The sequence below is a fragment of the Lipophrys pholis genome, assembly GCF_963383615.2.
Source record: "Lipophrys pholis genome assembly, chromosome: 23".
Taxonomy (NCBI): Eukaryota; Metazoa; Chordata; class Actinopteri; order Blenniiformes; family Blenniidae; genus Lipophrys; species Lipophrys pholis.
The window spans coordinates 1,930,648-1,947,624 of NC_137645.1; the positions used below are offsets into that span (position 1 = coordinate 1,930,648).

At 49.3% G+C, this 16,977-nt stretch overlaps 1 protein-coding gene across 2 annotated transcripts; it reads left to right on the forward strand.

The window, feature by feature from the left end:
- The first annotated feature begins 1,393 nt into the window (after positions 1-1,393).
- On the forward strand, positions 1,394-15,280 carry hecw2b (HECT, C2 and WW domain containing E3 ubiquitin protein ligase 2b). 2 transcript variants are annotated; one of them, XM_080493076.1, is made up of 30 exons: positions 1,394-1,902; positions 4,521-4,628; positions 4,882-4,976; positions 5,050-5,125; positions 5,204-5,373; positions 5,645-5,787; positions 6,604-6,704; positions 7,725-8,512; positions 8,617-8,758; positions 8,846-8,974; positions 9,479-9,580; positions 9,653-9,803; positions 9,895-9,998; positions 10,080-10,204; positions 10,415-10,600; positions 10,677-10,829; positions 10,904-11,006; positions 11,100-11,196; positions 11,601-11,684; positions 11,756-11,865; positions 11,962-12,082; positions 12,166-12,279; positions 12,474-12,626; positions 12,842-12,940; positions 13,066-13,195; positions 13,299-13,445; positions 13,525-13,639; positions 14,328-14,413; positions 14,501-14,613; positions 14,699-15,280. In XM_080493076.1, the coding sequence occupies exons 1-30, from the start codon at positions 1,491-1,493 to the stop codon at positions 14,808-14,810; spliced, it is 4,569 nt and encodes a 1,522-aa protein (XP_080349202.1). In that variant the 5' UTR covers positions 1,394-1,490; the 3' UTR covers positions 14,811-15,280. The 2 variants fall into 2 exon arrangements, with proteins under 2 accessions (XP_080349202.1, XP_080349203.1); XM_080493077.1 differs by having other exon boundaries at positions 1,880-1,902; positions 4,885-4,976.
- The last annotated feature ends 1,697 nt before the right edge of the window (positions 15,281-16,977 follow it).

The following is a 16,977-nucleotide window of genomic DNA, read 5'->3' on the forward strand; positions in this document are numbered from 1 at the left end:
AGATTTAGTTTAGTTTGCATTTTTATCTTGTTTGTTGCATATTTTGTTATCTGTTCACATGTTTTAAGAAACGGGGTGGAAGTTGTGTCATTAGCTCGATATTATCTTGTTAACCAAAGTATCTTGCGTGATCTTTGTCACTATGGTGCCGTGGTTCGCTGTCATCATTCGTTACCGTCATTTATCATCACTTTTCAGCTTTGTTGTTTACTATTTGTCAAAACTCATTCAGGCAAAATTTGTTCGCCACCTTTGCAGCATGATGGCTCCAGTTATTTCCTGTTAGAACTAGTTCTCAGTCGTTCAGGTATTGAGCTTTCATTAGTTAACGCTGTGGTTGCATTAGTTAGTTTTGTATTATTTTGTTGTCACAAGGTTGTGAGCTACTGTAGTTTGAATACGTTGTGCCTTCGTGTCTAGTTTTTACAAGTTGCACAACATTTACACAAGTTCAACACCTGATTGCACAATTAGTGCTTTGTGCTTGTCGGAAAATGTTCCGTTTCTTGTACCGTGTGTTTCTAACGTGCAGTTTTGCGAGTAGCTTTTATCCTTCGGGCTTCGTTTGTACAGTACGAGCACTCTTCTTGGTTTTAGTCATTATTGTACAGGTTTCTTTGACTTTTGGGCTTCGGTCATCCAAGACAAGAATGAGATGTGTTGTTTTTGTCTGGTATTCCCAACAGCATCACGACCATCACAACCCTAACCCCTTCCTGGCTCCCTTCGTCTTTCCCCTCGACTCACCTCACTTGTTCTCTCTCCCTTTCCTTTAGGTGCCCAACCTTCCTTGACCCTCTCCTCCCCGTGGATCGGAGGATCGCCCCGCCATCACCCTCTCCTTCCCGGACTCGCAGGCACACGGGTTCTGGATCGGACTTCGTCCCTCTTTCCTTGTCTTTCTCTGCCCACCTCCCATCCCCCACCCGTGCATCATGAGTACCTGGATTTACCACATAGTTTGGTGACCGAGCGCGAGACGTGGCGGTGGTTTTGACACTCATGACTTTGTTGGAATGGACCGGCCTCCCAGACGTAAAAAAGACGATACTGAGGAGGTTCAAGGTTTCTTCTAACCCCTCAGACTTCTAGAGGGATGTGAGGACTCTGAAGTGCCTTGCTGAAGGGCAATCAAAGTATCTTTCCATGAATTTATAATCCCAGACTGGTCCGTCAAGCTCACACAGCTTTGTACCGTCGCTACCTCTCGTTCCTCACCCCTGGCTTCCTCCCTCCTTGTTTTTTTCTTTTTTTTTTTGCTCTCCCCTTTAACCTCCAAGATTCGCCCCTCCCTTGCAACCGCTGTCCTACCCCCTCGCCCCCGCCCCCATTCATCATCCTCCCCCTCCGCCCCCTCATCCCCCCATCACCACCACCACCACCACCATCATCCTCACCCTCAGTCCCATTCCTCCTCACCCCACCACCACCAGCTGTCATCGTCGCCCCCCCGCTTCTCGCCGCCTCCCTTCCCCTCCTCCGCTGTCACCATGGCGACAGCCGCCACTGCTTCGTCCTCGTCCCCGTCGTCTTCGTCGTCCCCCAATGGCAGCGCCCGGGAGCACCTCCTGGCGGTGCGCCGGCGCACGCCGCATGCCCGGCCATACACCATCGGGCCGGATAACCTGCGCAGCTTCTCGGCGCAGGAGGCGGTCGGACCTTCCACCTCTGGCTCCGCCTCCTCCACTTCCCCCCCGCCGCTGTCGTCAGGGAACCAACCGGAAGTGTTGGGGGTGGGGCTTCAGCGGGCCAATAGCGACACAGACCTGGTGACCTCAGAGAGCCGCTCCTCGCTAACGGCTTCGATGTACCAGCTGACGCTGGGCCACGCCCACCTGGTGATCTCCTGGGACATCAAGGAGGAGGTGGACGCCACCGACTGGATCGGCCTTTACCACATCGGTGAGAACATCTAGACTCACCGGCTGAAGTGTGGAAAATGCCTTGTCAAGCTGAAAAGCACTTTATCTTTCATTTTGAGAGCAGCGATGCCGCAAACATTCAAAAATCAGAAGTATCAACTAAACTCCGGGACTGATTGTCCCTGTGGCGACATCTTGTCCTGATGGGTTTCCGCCAAACTAAAACTAATCACTTCACATCATCAAACATCAGTTCAACAACCAGCTAATAATCCATTTCATGGGAAAGTAGCGTCAGCGTTGCTCGTCTGTTGCAGGTGGATGTTTGCAGTGCAGCTGAACTGTTGACATTATGACCTTTGACGTGACGTCAGACATTATGTGCTCCTGAACGTTTTGCTCTTCAGGGATATCGACTTGAAGGGTTTTACGTTCAAATGTAGAACGGACCACTTGTGCTCAGTGTTAGAATGTTGTCCGTCTTAAAATGAGGTGTAGTTCAGTGTTGAGGGAACTGCAACTGATCGACTATTCGCTAAAGCCTGGTTTGGAGTGATGACATCAGTACATCAGTACATCAGTACATCAGTACATCAGTACATCAGTACATCAGTACATCAGTACAGTGGCTCTACAAACGAACGTCCACGAAGCCAGTTCACTCCAACTCATCGGTTATTACTCAATGGCTTTCTGGTCCACCTTAACTCTTGTCCTTCTTTGCCTTCTGGTGCAGTAAAAAATGTTGTAGGACAGTGATGTGGTGCCCGTACTGAAGAGGTCGCAACTCGTAGCTCAACGTCTCAAGGTTAGAGCATTACCTCAGCCTCTCTGCTTCAGCATTAACCAGCTAATGGATCATGTGTGTGCGTGTGTGTGTGTGTGTGTTTGTGTGTGTGTGTGTGCGTGTGTGTGTGGTTGTGTGTGTGTGGTTGTGTGTGAAAGGGGGATGTCTCGATGATGACAAGTGGTGCTGACTCAGCGTAAAGAGCATATAAAAGCATTATGTTACTTATAATATTACTTCCTCGTGTACTCTATCTTACGTGGTGTACTTGTGAATGACAGGCTGCACAGAGCAAACACTGGAAAGAAGTGTGTGTGTGTGTGTGTGTGTGTGTGTGTGTACAAACTGAAAAACAAAAGCTCTGGCTTCATGGGTATTTCTAGGTCGTGGTTTAGTGCTTCCTGCAGTGTCGCAGTCAGTTTAGTCTTTGTGGTGTTTTGTTATTGTTCTCTGCAGCAGATGTTGATTTTAATGCTTCATTCACAGATGAGAAATTTAAAGTTCAGACTTTCCAGGACAGACTGTAGGACAGAGACGCATAATGTAAATGTCAAGCAATGGATAATATCACACTTTTAGTTCTTTAAAAATGTTTTACCTTTTATTCCCAATGTCAGTTTCCTGGCATATTATCTCCAAGATGCCAGCAGTGCATTTAAGCTCATTTTCAGATCTCACAAGTGTTGTCATCTGTCATGAACCAAAGCATGAACATACTTGCATACTAGTGAGATAGCGGCGTGTTCTGTGACACCAGCTGGTTGTGCCGACGCTCGCGATTTAACACACTCAGGTGTGAAAAACTCAGCCTGGTGCAGGTAGAGAAATACACACGGTGTTTTAAATGCCGAGGTCGTCTCAAACCGTGAGACTGATAGTGTGTTTCCTCCTGGACGAAGCCGGTGAAAGGTGAGCGCTTCATTTCTGCAGCGTCTCTGGAGGGATGGTATCGACCCGGAGCAGGAGGAGGAGGAGGAGGAGGAGGAGGAGCAGGAGCAGGAGCAGGAGCAGGAGCAGGAGCAGGAGGAAGAATAGGAGGAGGGACGGGATTTCTCGGGTTGTCCTCCCCAGGGACGCTCACTGTTTCCAGCCAGGCTGCCGGCGGCTGCTCGGCCTCGCCCGGCTGAATGATCCGTGCACCACACGGACATCGGCATCGATCCACCGGCCGTTTGTCCTCCTTCACACATTCCTGCACCATGTTGTTGTGGTTTCTGACTAGACGCCAGGTTTTCCCTGGGGAATCGTCACGGCTACGATACGTCCCTAAAAGACACGTGAACTCTTGGCTAATGACCCCATTCAGTGTATTTCAGGGCCGTTTTCTATCAATCAGGTACAGAAATCATCCCGTCTTTTAATGGTGCTTCGTTTTACTCCCCAGCACTTTCAGCTCATACCATCATCCACGTGTTCAGAGATAATTAGCGAAATGAAATGTTGAATGTTGTTTCCGTTGAGTCGGTGATGCCTCGGGGCGGCCTAGAGGGGGCATGTGTGAGGGAGCGGCGGGGCAGCGTGATTACGATCCATATTTTGTCTTCAGTCTCAATATTTCTATCTTTCGTCCTCCCGTTTTGGTCTTTAATCTGAACATTTTGTCTTTAGTTTCAACATTAGTGTGTAATAAAGTGTCCGTTTGAAGAAGATTCCTCGTCCTCCGACCAGCAGACTAACACTCACCGTACCAGAGGGAATTCCATTCCGCTGTGTTTAACTTTGAAGTTCTCGACATGTCGCGGCCTCATTAGCTGGTGGCCCGGCTCAATATCTCATTAATTACCTGCCTTACCTGTTGCTTTAGCAGTGTGCTAAAGCTACGTTAGTTGGCGGGAAGGAACACTTTATGTATGTAAATGTGTGTTTTACAGATGAGACATGCGTGGCCAATGTGTGGGACTCGAAGAACCGCGGCGTGAACGGCACCCAGAGGGGTCAGATCGTGTGGAGGCTGGAGCCCGGGCCGTACTTGATGGAGCGTGAGTGGAAACCCGGCTTCTCGTTATGACTTAACGTCTTACTTTGTTATCACTTTTTATTAACGACTCATTGTAATAACACATTTTTATGACGGTCTTTTGCAATGTATTTATTGCCTATTATCTCTTGACTGCTGTTGAAAACAACATGAATCTAAATGTGAATGCAAAGCATTGTGAAATTAGATTAAACTATTCAGTGGTGTGTGTGTGTGTGTGTGTGTGTGTGTGTGTGTGTGTGTGTTCACCACAGCAGAGACAAAGATCTGCTTTAAATACTACCACGGTGTAAGTGGAGCATTGAGAGCAACGACGCCTTGCATCACTGTAAAGAACCCCGGAGTCCCGGTACGTCTGTTTCCGTCACGTCGTTCCTCAACCAACAAACCGTTTGCATGAACGTTGAAAATCTTCGTTTCAGGTGAGCAGCGACGGCCAAGTGGGGGACCAATCGGGAGTCGAGCATTGTCGGAAGCTGGTCAGCTTCACCCTGTCAGGTGAGCTGGCGAACTCGGCGGGTCCGCTCAGAGCGGCTGGTCGGATTCCGAGCTCACTGCACGGCGTTTGATTTGCAGACATTCGTGCGCTGGGCCTGAAGAAGGGCATGTTCTTCAACCCCGACCCCTACCTGAAGATGTCCATTCTGCCCGGGAAGAGGAGCGGCCTCCCCAAGTTCACCCACCACGGCCAGGAGAGGCGCTCCTCCATCATCGCCAACACCATCAACCCCGTGTGGCACGGAGAGGTCCGTTTGTGAGGGATAAGTATGTTTAGTACGGTGCAGTGTGGTGATTTCTGACCCAGTTCTTTTGTAGATGTTTTTTCTCTTTCTATTCTTAAGACCACATGTTGGTAGAAGTAGAGACAGTTATTTAGAAAATGGGCAACAAGTCGAGAATGAGGACCCAATATTTTGGGAAAGGTTAAGAAGGAACTAATTTTATTTGTATCTGAGAAGAAGAAGTAGAAGATTGAAGCTGGTTTCTGGAGTCCTGATCAGGAGTTCTGCTTTTCAGAAGTACACCTTCGTGGCTCTGATGACCGACGTGCTGGAGATCGAGGTGAAGGACAAGTTTGCCAAAAGCCGACCCATCATCAAACGCTTTCTGGGACAGCTGATCGTCCCCGTGCAGAGACTCCTGGAGGGGCCCACAGCCGAGTGAGTCCACACACACACACACACACACACACACACACACACACACACACACACACACACACACACACACACACACACACACAGGATTAGGACGTATCGATCGTCATTGATGTGGAGACACTCCAGTAAAGTGCCGGAGGTCAGATGTCAGAGTCTCAGACGTCTCTCTGTCTGAGTGCTTATTAAAGCAGGAAAATACACATAAAATAATGAACAAATGTGATATTTTGAAAAATATTTTGAAGGACAATATATAGGAATAAAAATGTATAAATGAAAGACAAAATGTTGGGAACAAATTTGGAAAAACTGTAAATTGAACAGACACATTTAACAGATTTAAAATTTTTCAAGAATACAGTTGAAATATTGTGAAGTCTATAAAAATCAAAATCTGACAGATGTTAAGTAAAAATAACTAAATGTGACTGTAAACGTTACTTTTTTGCTTAAACTGACAAAAAAGGTAGAAGCAATTAATAAAATGTTAAGAAGCAACAAAATGTATTCTAAATTGAAATCAAGACACGCCTTAAAAGACGCAAATGGAATTTGAATAATTTAGAATAATTATTAAAAAAAGAGAATAAATTTGCATTATTATATGTTGTCACTTTACTCAAGATGAAATAAAAATAATTAAAGTTGAAATGTGCCAAAGAAAGGAAAGAATTTTAAGAATTAAGAAGGTCATATTTTCTCACATTTTGTGAAATAAATCTAAATGCCGGATATCAGGTTGAAATGTGTGTGTGTGTGTGTGTGTGTGTGTGTGTGTGTGTGTGTGTGTGTGTGTGTGTGTGTGTGTGTGTGTAGTGATCAGCCGGTGAGCTACAGCCTGTGCCGTCGTCTCCCCACGGACCACGTGAGTGGACAGCTGGTGTTCAGAGTGGACATCACTTCCACTGGACAGGAAGGTGAGGGCATGGCGGCTTTCTTTTACCGCTTCAGGTGTGTTTCTGTTTCCATGACAACAACTCAGTAATTCAGTTCAAAACAAACACACACTTCATATCTGATGTTAAAGGCTGGAAAAAAGTTACACACATGTTCAAGAATATTAATCAGAGGAATGTAATATTGTTTGTTAATCATTTGTTGTACAGAAAACATGTTTCAGCCACTCGATTCTGCAGTAGGTCATCATCCAGTAACCATTGTCTGAGTACTTCCACAAACGTAAAAGTTATTCAAGGTTATGTTTTTGTCTGCGTGTATTTATTTCATTTTATTTTATTTTATTTTATTTTATTTTATTTTATTTTACTAACTTTTTGCAAAAGCCTTACATCCAAATTGCATGACACTTTCAGGGATGATTGGTCATCATCCAAGGGTTTTTCCAAGGTCAAGGTCTAGATCACATAAAGATCAGTAAAATTGTTTTTGTCACAACACTGTCAGTTTTGATCCGATTGGTGTCAAACCGAAGACAAAATGTTCAGTTTTCTATTCCCTATCCTCTGATGTGCCACATGATGCAGTGACGTCATTACGGGTCAAAGGTCAGGGGGGGTATTTTCGTCATGATAGCTAATTGAAAACTGAACATTTTGGTTTTGGTTTGACACCAATCGGATTAAAACTGACCGTGTTTCTGTGACCTAGACCTTGACCTTTGACCCAATCGCTCTCATAATTGAATGGACCCATCCTTGGATAGGGACAAATACCTGAAAGTTTCATGCAATTCAAGAGAATAGTTTTTGCGAAAATAAATAAATATAAGCAGACAAAAACATAACCTGGGCCTGAAGGTCATAAATGTATGTTAAAACAGTACATGACCATAAGGTAGCTTGACTGTGGTCACTTTAGAAAATCAGCATCACTTTGAACAGCCATGGTCTGAGCGTGATGCAGTAAATGTTAGTTGACCGCTACTTTTAAAATCCTGAATAATTCTACTTGTCTGGCCCGTCACTGTTTTCCTCCAGAAGCGTCTCCAGACGCAGTGGGAACCCTGCTGGGCAGTGCGGTGAACGGAGACCCCGGCAGTCCCTCCGACGACGAAGACCTTCCTCACCCCTCTTCGTCTTCGCGCCTCACTTGCGGCGCCTCGCCGACGGGCTCTGACGACAGCCCCCCGCTCGCCAACGGTGCTTGTTACTACGGCAGCGACAGCGTGTGGCGGGAGCTGGGACAGACGGCCGACGACGACCTGCTCGCCTCTGCCACGGGAGGCCACACCCACCGCCAGGTGTCGCTCAACGACTACCTGGACACCATCGAAGCTCCCCGGAGCCCCGGGGACCGGCCCCCGGCGGGGCCGCCGCCCAAACTGCGCTCCAGCTTCCCCACGGACACGCGGCTCAACGCCATGCTGCACATCGACTCGGACGAGGACGAGGAGGTTTCGGCGCCGCACAGGGACCAGGAGGACAAGACGCCGCAGAACACGGACTCGCCCAGGAGGCCCAGCGAGTCCGGACAGGGTAACGGCGCTTCAGGCGGCGAGTCGTGCTCACAGGCAGGAGGGGGATCCACAGCGCCCCCTGCTGGACCTGGACCTGGTGAGGACGTGGCGCCTGCGCAGACGGGACCGTCGGCCTCTGTAAACGAAAACGCTTCTGGATCGTCAGTGGAGGCGGCGCCGGTCTCTGGAGAAACGTCGGGGGCGTCGGGGGCTTCAGCAGCTGGAGCGGGGGCAATAGAATGCACCTGTGGGGGGGGGACCCAGGACGTGGTCTATAATGCCCCGCTCGGCCCTCTTTCACCCATTCAGGTGAGACGATGTAGCAGACTGCCGCTGGAAGTCAAGATGAGAACCGATGGTCTCCTGCTGCTTTGTTCTTGACTGATGTACGACGAACCAACTTCTCTTCTCAGGAGGTGGACACAAGGAAACATGTGGCTCCAAAGGCGGAGGAGGAAGGGGCGGAGTCATCAAGCAGTGAGGCCAACGGGCCAATCGCAGGAGCGCCTGCTCCAACCTGCAGCGGTGGAGCGACTGGAGGACTTCCTGAAGCTGGTCGGTGTTTCACAGCTTCACTCCAAATGTCCCAAACGGAAGCAAATGTTAACCGTGACTGGATGTCGTTGCCGACGACGTCAGCAGGAGCTGAAGGCGGTGAGGAGGTGGAGCAGAAGGACGGCCAGGTGTGGAGGAGGAGGTCCACGCAGAGCCAGGAAGTGGGCGGGGCCAGAGGAGGAGAGGGCGGGACGTCAGTGGTGGAGAGGGAGACCGGTGAGTCGGACGAGGATAACTTTATTCTCTAAAAGCTCAGAACATATATATAATTTTTTTTCTTATATCACGTATTATTTATATCGACAATTTTTTTGTATAATTGATCATTTTTGATTATATTTTTCTTTATTTTTCACATTTTGTTTTACATTAGATAGTTTATCCACATTTTTGATTAAAACTTACTAAAATCTTTAACTTGTTTTTGAAATAGTGATTTTTTTTTCTCTTTCACTTTATTATTATTATTATTATTATTACTCTTTTTATTTCATGGTTCTTAACATTTGCCAGTTTTCATTCATCGATGCTGAGATTGAGTCTTTATTAACATCTTAACTTTACTAATAAAAGTGTTATTTGTCTCATTATTTTTCTGTAAGGATGCAGTATTATTTCACTCTTTATTCTTTCTTTATATTTCATGGACCTGAGTTGACTTGTATGAATGAAAACCTGGATTGCACATCTGATCATGTGTGATTTCTGACCGGTCCTCAGGTGCGACCGCCCAGGTGAACGGTCACCAGTCGGTGCGCTCGCTGCCGTCGATTCGTCACGACATCAGTCGCTACCAGAGAGTGGACGAGCCGCTGCCGCCAAGTGAGTGTTTGTGTGCGTTTGCCTCCGGCGAGTGGTGGCAGATATGAACTCTGACGTGTCCTCCTGATCCAGACTGGGAGGCTCGCATCGACAGCCACGGTCGCATCTTTTATGTGGACCACGTCAACCGAACCACGACGTGGCAGCGCCCCACCGCACCCGCGGCCCCGCAGACCCTCCAGAGGTCCAACTCCATCCAGCAGATGGAGCAGCTGAACCGCAGGTGGGAACATGGAGGCACGGCGCCGGCTGCCGTTTCCTGGTTCGAGACGAGTGTGTCTGACATGACCCCCCACCCCCCCCTTCCCCCGCAGGTACCAGAGTATTCGCAGGACCATAACCAACGACGGCAGAGCGGAGGAGCCGCCGGTCAACGAGCCGCCGCCAGACGAGACCGACATGCACCCCTCCATCCCAGGTAGTGGCCCCGCCGCACGGCGTCCCGCTTCCTGTTGGACATTTCCTGTGTGTTGAACTGAACTGAGTTGTGGTGTTGCAGAGCTGAGGAGGGACAACAGCGTGGCTCCGTCCGGTTCCAGGTCTCGCCTCACGTTGCTGCTCCAGTCCCCCAGCGCCAAGTTCCTCACCAGCCCCGACTTCTTCACTGTGCTGCATTCCAACCCTGTGAGCGCTCTGGACCTCCACCCCTCGCCACCACCCAACTCACTTAAACACTCTCAGCACTGGTCTGCTGAACAGCCACATGACACAATCCAGTGTTTGACCACAGCCAGATACTGTCTATATGTAGGGATGTCAAGCTTTGAGCTCCACCAACCCCGATTGACTGGTGTCATTCTCTCTTTCCCTGCCGGCTGTTTGTCTGTCTTCCAGAGTGCCTACCGTATGTTCACCACCAACACGTGTCTGAAGCACATGATCAGTAAGGTTCGTCGGGATGCTCACCACTTTGAGAGGTACCAGCACAACCGGGACCTGGTGGCCTTCCTCAACATGTTTGCGAACAAGCAGCTGGAGCTGCCGCGGGGCTGGGAGATGAAGCATGACCACACGGGCAAGGTGAGGGTGGCCGGACACGCCCATCGCTTGGCTCACCGCCTCGCGTGATGGAACCTAACCGTCTGTCTGTCCGCAGCCTTTTTTCGTGGACCATAACTGCCGTGCCACCACCTTCATAGACCCCCGGCTGCCTCTGCAGAGCTCCCGCCCCCCGAGCCTGCTGGCCCACCGCCAACACCTGACCCGACAGCGCAGCCACAGCGCCGGCGAGGTCAGCCCACGGCGACTGGTGAGCGCCACAAACCTCACACACACTCTCTAAGTCTCACACGACGCAGCTGCTCACACTGGCGCTCTGTGTAGGTGGGTGAAGACCCCCGACACGCCGGACCGCCCGTCCTGCCAAGACCCTCCAGCACCTTCACCTCCGCCAGCAGGGGGCAGTGCCAAGACATTGTGCCAGTGGGTGAGTGTACACACACACACACACACACACACACACACACACACAGGTATTATTGTGATATTAAATGTGACTGTGATATTTCTTTTCCTCCAGCGTACAATGACAAGATTGTGGCGTTTCTACGGCAACCAAACGTCTTTGAGATTTTGCAGGAGAGACAGCCTGATTTCAGCCGCAACCACGCACTCAGGTACACACACACACACACACACACACACACACACACACACACACACACACACACACACACACACACACACACACACACTGTAAAATAAAAATAAGTTGACATACTGCGGTGATTTAAGTCAAAATGTAGTGCAATTAAACCAACATTTTTAAATACAAAAAATATCTCGTAAAAATACTGTGAATATGAATAAACATATATTGAAATATATTATGAAGAATTAAAAGAATAAAATATAAATATATCACATCCATAGAGAGAAGAACTTAACAAAACTGAAAAATAAAGCTGTTTTGTGGCTCCAGGTGGATCAGATTTGTAGAAAAGGGTTGAAACCGTCTCTTTTAGTCCTGGAACTCACGGCCTCTGGGCTGACACTGACTGTGGCGTTGCTATGACAACAGGGAGAAGGTGCAGCTGATCCGGACGGAAGGGGTGTCGGGATTGGCCAGGCTGTCGGGAGACGCCGACCTCGTCATCCTGCTCAGGTCCGGTATGGTTTTTCCCGTGGCGTCCCGCCCGCCGCCCGGGTTCTAACGTGCTCGCCGTGTCTCCGCAGCCTGTTTGAAGACGAAGTCATGTCGTACGTGCCGCCTCACGCCTTACTGCACCCCAGCTACTGCCAGTCGCCCCGGGGGTCTCCGGTCTCCTCCCCACAGAACTCGCCTGGTAAAACTCCGGGGCCGCTGCTTTCTGCCATCCATGCAGTTTGATGGTTTCTGTGATTATTCTCTTTGACGAATGTCCTGCTGGCTCCTCCCACAGGCACTCAGAGGGCCAACGCTCGAGCGCCGGCGCCCTACAAGAGAGACTTCGAAGCCAAACTACGCAACTTCTACAGGAAACTGGAAACCAAAGGCTACGGCCAGGGACCCGGGAAGCTAAAGTCAGCCGCCGTGCCGCTTCTTTCCATCCAGTTGCGAGTGTGAACGCTTGCTGATGTCACTTCCTGGTTTTTGTGCCTCTCAGACTGATCATCCGCCGTGACCACCTGCTGGAGGACGCCTTCAACCAGATCATGTGCTACTCGCGGAAAGACCTGCAGCGCAGCAAGCTCTACGTGAGCTTCGTCGGGGAGGAGGGGTGAGGAGCGGTGGCCCGTGACCTTCAGGAACTTTAACTACCTCATTTTAGAACAGCTATTATTTTTGCTGGGTTTGCAGTTTTAACCAATTCTAACAGTTGTAACTATTTCATCTCAGTGTAACTTCACTTTTCGCTCTTCTATTAGTAGAACGTACTTGTGTGAAAACCCTTGGACTCTGCGTGTGTCTCAGGTTGGACTACAGCGGGCCGTCCAGGGAGTTCTTCTTCCTGGTTTCCAGAGAACTCTTCAACCCGTATTATGGGCTGTTTGAATACTCGGCCAACGACACCTACACCGTCCAGATCAGCCCCATGTCTGCATTTGTAGACAATCATCACGAATGGTGAGAACCGTTGCTCCGGGAGGTCGTCACGTTGGCGTGAGGCGTTCTCTGCCTCAAACCACACCCCCGCCACAAAGAGGTCAAACGCATCGAATTGATTTGGCGGGAAGCGGTCAAAACCATGTGTTCATGATAAACGCTTGCAGGCGCCGTCACGCTCATTAAAACCCGCCGTTTTTTTGTTTGTTTGTTTGTTTGTTTGTGCTGCGTCTCAGGTTCCGGTTCAGCGGCCGTATCCTGGGCCTGGCTCTGATCCACCAGTACCTGCTGGACGCCTTCTTCACCAGACCCTTCTACAAAGGCCTGCTGCGCATGTACGCTTCCCACAATGCACGGCTCGCTGCACTGCGCCACACACACACACACACACACACACACACACACACACACACACACACACACACCACCAGCTGACCTCTGACCCCCCATGACTTTGCAGCCCCTGCGAGCTGAGCGACCTGGAGTACCTGGACGAGGAGTTCCACCAGTCTCTCCAGTGGATGAAGGACAACGACATCGAGGACATGCTGGACCTCACCTTCACCGTCAACGAGGAGGTCTTCGGACAGGTCAGCCTCCGCCTCCGGGGTTGAACCCGCGAGCCTGAGCGGCGGAGATAGAAGTGTGATCGTCTGTGTGTGTGTGTGTGTGTGTGTGTGTGGTTCCATTCAGATCACAGAAAGAGAGCTGAAGCCCAGCGGAGCCAACATCCCCGTGTCGGAGAAGAACAAGAAGGAGTACATCGAGCGGATGGTGAAGTGGAGGATCGAGAGAGGAGTGGTGCAGCAGACGGAGAGCCTGGTCAGAGGCTTCTACGAGGTGGGCCGGGTGGAACCACAACATCCGTCTGCCGCCGCTGCAGACCAACACACTGAGTGACGTGTGCTGGTTCCCGCAGGTGGTGGACGCCCGGCTGGTGTCTGTGTTCGACGCCCGGGAGCTGGAGCTGGTGATCGCCGGCACGGCGGAGATCGACTTGTCAGACTGGAGGAACAACACGGAGTACAGAGGAGGTACGGAGCGGAGGCGGGACTCCTCTGTAATGCCGCAGCTCTTTGATCTATGAAATCATCGGAGTGCGGCTCTGCCATTAGTTCCCGTGTGAAACTCTGAGTTCGAATTTTCTTAAGTAGTACTTAAATGCACCATTCAGGCACGGCACCGTGGATCCTCTCACTCACTTCTACTACAATATATACAGCAGGTCGGGCTGGTTAGACGGTACAAAGGCTCAGGTACAGAGATACTTCAGATCCTCCACATGGAGCAGGTGTATGAAGAAGTTGGAGTTACTTGGTGGATGGATACATCGGTGTGACGGCTGTGACCGGAGTGCAGGGACCGTCTGCAAACTACAAACTGCTGCAAAAACAAAGACAGATACCACAAAAATACTTACTAACGTGACTGGTATTCCCTGTGTCGCCACCATCACTGCAGCTTCACTTGCTTTGACAGTGATGTGTGGGTTCTGTTTCGAGGTTTTGTCATTTGCACACGGTCCCTGCTAAAGCTGTAAATCCACCTTAGTTCCACATGGAGATGCATCACACATCGTGTGTGTTCAACTTTATGTCATTTCGTCATTTGTGTGTATTTGTGAGCCCAGTTTGTGTGACGTGGCTCTTGGTAGCACCTCCATGCTTTCTGGCTGGTTTGGTCTCCTCTGCTGTGATGTGTGATGTGTGATGTGGTGTCCAGGTTACCATGACAACCACATCGTGATCCGCTGGTTCTGGGCAGCGGTGGAGCGGTTCAACAACGAGCAGAGGCTGCGGCTGCTGCAGGTGAGGCCTGTCTGTCGGCGCTGAGGGCGGCGGTTGTCTCCGGCGCCCTCCGGCTCCGTGGTCACCGGTTGTCTCCATTCTTTTCAGTTCGTCACGGGGACGTCCAGCATCCCCTACGAGGGCTTCGCCTCGCTGCGCGGCAGCAACGGACCCCGCCGGTTCTGCGTGGAGAAGTGGGGGAAAGTCACGGCGCTGCCCAGGTGGAGGAATAGAAAAGATGTGAACGAGAGGAAGGTGGTGCTCAGGTGCTGTGTGTAACCCCGCCCTCCGCTGTCTGTCCTCCAGGGCTCACACCTGCTTCAACCGGCTGGACCTGCCGCCGTACCCGTCCTTCTCCATGCTCTACGAGAAGATGCTGACCGCCGTGGAGGAGACCAGCACGTTCGGGCTGGAGTGACGCTCCGGTTCCCCGGCAGCCGGCGCTCCGCCCTCGGCTTGACGGTTTGACGTGAGGCCGCCGGGTGAGACATGAACAGTCCTGCACCTGCACACATTCCCCTCCTGCTCAGCAACACGTGTGAGGACCGACCCACACTGCCTTCTGAACCGGACCACAACCCACCAGTCAGAGGTCGTTTGAGACACGTCAACCACGAAGCGTCCACTGCCTTCGCTGTCGAAGCAGAGTCAGCATTTTTTCACCCAGAACTGGGCTGCAGAGCAGCGCCTCCCTGTGGCCTCATGTTGTACCTGCACCCTTCCTTCTCAAGGCCTTCTCCGGCCCTCGTGAGGTAACTCCGGGATTCATCCCGCCCGACTTTGCTCACAGCTGGTTTTTGGAGTCCCAGTTCAAAGTTTTGGTATTGTTGTTACAGTATTTTCATCGAGAAGAAAAAAAAAAAAAGTGATTTTCTAATGACGTGACGGTGACTTGTGATCTGAATGTAACTAACTTTATACTGTAGATTGATAGGGGGTGACTTTTCTACCGGATTAGGATCAATTAATAATTAAAAACACCTGAGTTAGCGACGCGTCGACGAGCAAATGACGTAAGAGACACGGTGCGGACGTGTTTCCTGATTTGAACCAGGTCACTTTTCTAAAGTTTCTTATGGTTAATCTCCATTTAGTGAAAATCAATCATGTAGCAGATCCGGAGGTCTGGCAGGGCGGTGCTGTGGGGGGCAAAGAGCGCTTCTATGTATTATCTTTTTGTTTGTTTTAAACGTGGCTCCAGCCCTCGACTCGCTCGATAGAAGCAGTTTTCTCTTGTCCCGCTGTGCCGCCCTGCAGGCGCTTCCCCACCCGCAACAATAACCACCACATCAAAAACACAAAGAAGAAAAACAAAAACCTCCCGGAATATTAATCAACCATGTCGACGTTTTTTCTTTTCCCCTCATCTCTGCTGTTGCTCATTAGAAACATCAGATTTCTTTGGTTGTTCTCCTACGCTACACGGGCGCCGGCGCCGGCTTCGCCATGAACCGCGGCAGAAGTCTGAGCGTTTTGGTGTGAAACGTCCCAGAATCCTCCTCACTCGCTCCCCTGCACTATGAATGTACGCATGATTCTTACTGCCACTTTGAACCACAGCGTGGAGGTGAACTGGTCCTGTCCTCACACACGCACGCACGCACACACACACACACACACACACACACACACACACACACACACACACACACACACACACACACACACACACACACACACACACACACACAACGTCATGTCAAGCGAGGCGTCGGGTCAGACACGTCACGTCTTAAAAAATCCAAACGTCACGTCTTCTGACATGATTAGCTTTAGTTTCATAATGTCACAAATGTTTTCAAAATAATTGAATATTTAATTATCGCATTATATTGTGAAAAAAGGCTCTTTTTTAAATTGTTTTAGAATCATGAAGTTTAATTTGAAAGGTTTTCACATTGTGTACCAGTTTTACGTCATTGCGTGGTAATATAGTTTGGGGTTTTATGTCATGAAGTTGTATTATATTGTGAAAGGTGATAAAATAATGTTTCACAATATTTTCTCCTTCGTTTTATTTCACACTTTATGAAATATGTGAACGGGATTTGTTAAATTTTCCATTCATAATGTGAAAAATGAGGTAAAATGTTCCCGTCTCTGACATTACGAGGTACAGAAATCTAGTTATTGTGAAAATATTCATAATATATTTACACCATGTTCCAGTTTGTGAATGTTTGAGAAAAATGCTTTATCTTTATTTTACGTTCTAATATTAAACGTTCTTGCACAGTGTGAGAATGTCGCCAGAAGGTTTCACGTTTTAATAAATGACAGTTATGATATGAAAGTTTAATATGGATTCATTATTGCCGAATGTTTGATAAGCTTTTATTTTGGAGAGATACGATCCATAATGTGGGAACCTTGTTATGTTAAATCATGAAGAGTTTCATATCGTAAACACTCACATTAAATGTATTAATGCTGTGTTTTTCATTTATTGCCACAACAGCACAATTATAAAAACTTCACGCTGAAGCGACTCTTCTCCACAGTCGTAACATGAATTTTATTTTTACTCCGATGTTTTGTACGTAACGATGCTCTGTGAAGTTTTGTCACTTTATATTATTGAAGTT

Excerpts from the sequence above, each read along its gene's own strand:
- hecw2b (XM_080493076.1), top strand. The coding sequence starts at position 1,491 with ATGGCGACAGCCGCCACTGCTTCGTCCTCGTCCCCGTCGTCTTCGTCG. Across the intron at positions 6,705-7,724 it reads CACTTCCACTGGACAGGAAG|AAGCGTCTCCAGACGCAGTG; the intron begins GTGAGGGCATGG and ends GTTTTCCTCCAG. Across the intron at positions 10,830-10,903 it reads AGGTCAGCCCACGGCGACTG|GTGGGTGAAGACCCCCGACA; the intron begins GTGAGCGCCACA and ends CGCTCTGTGTAG.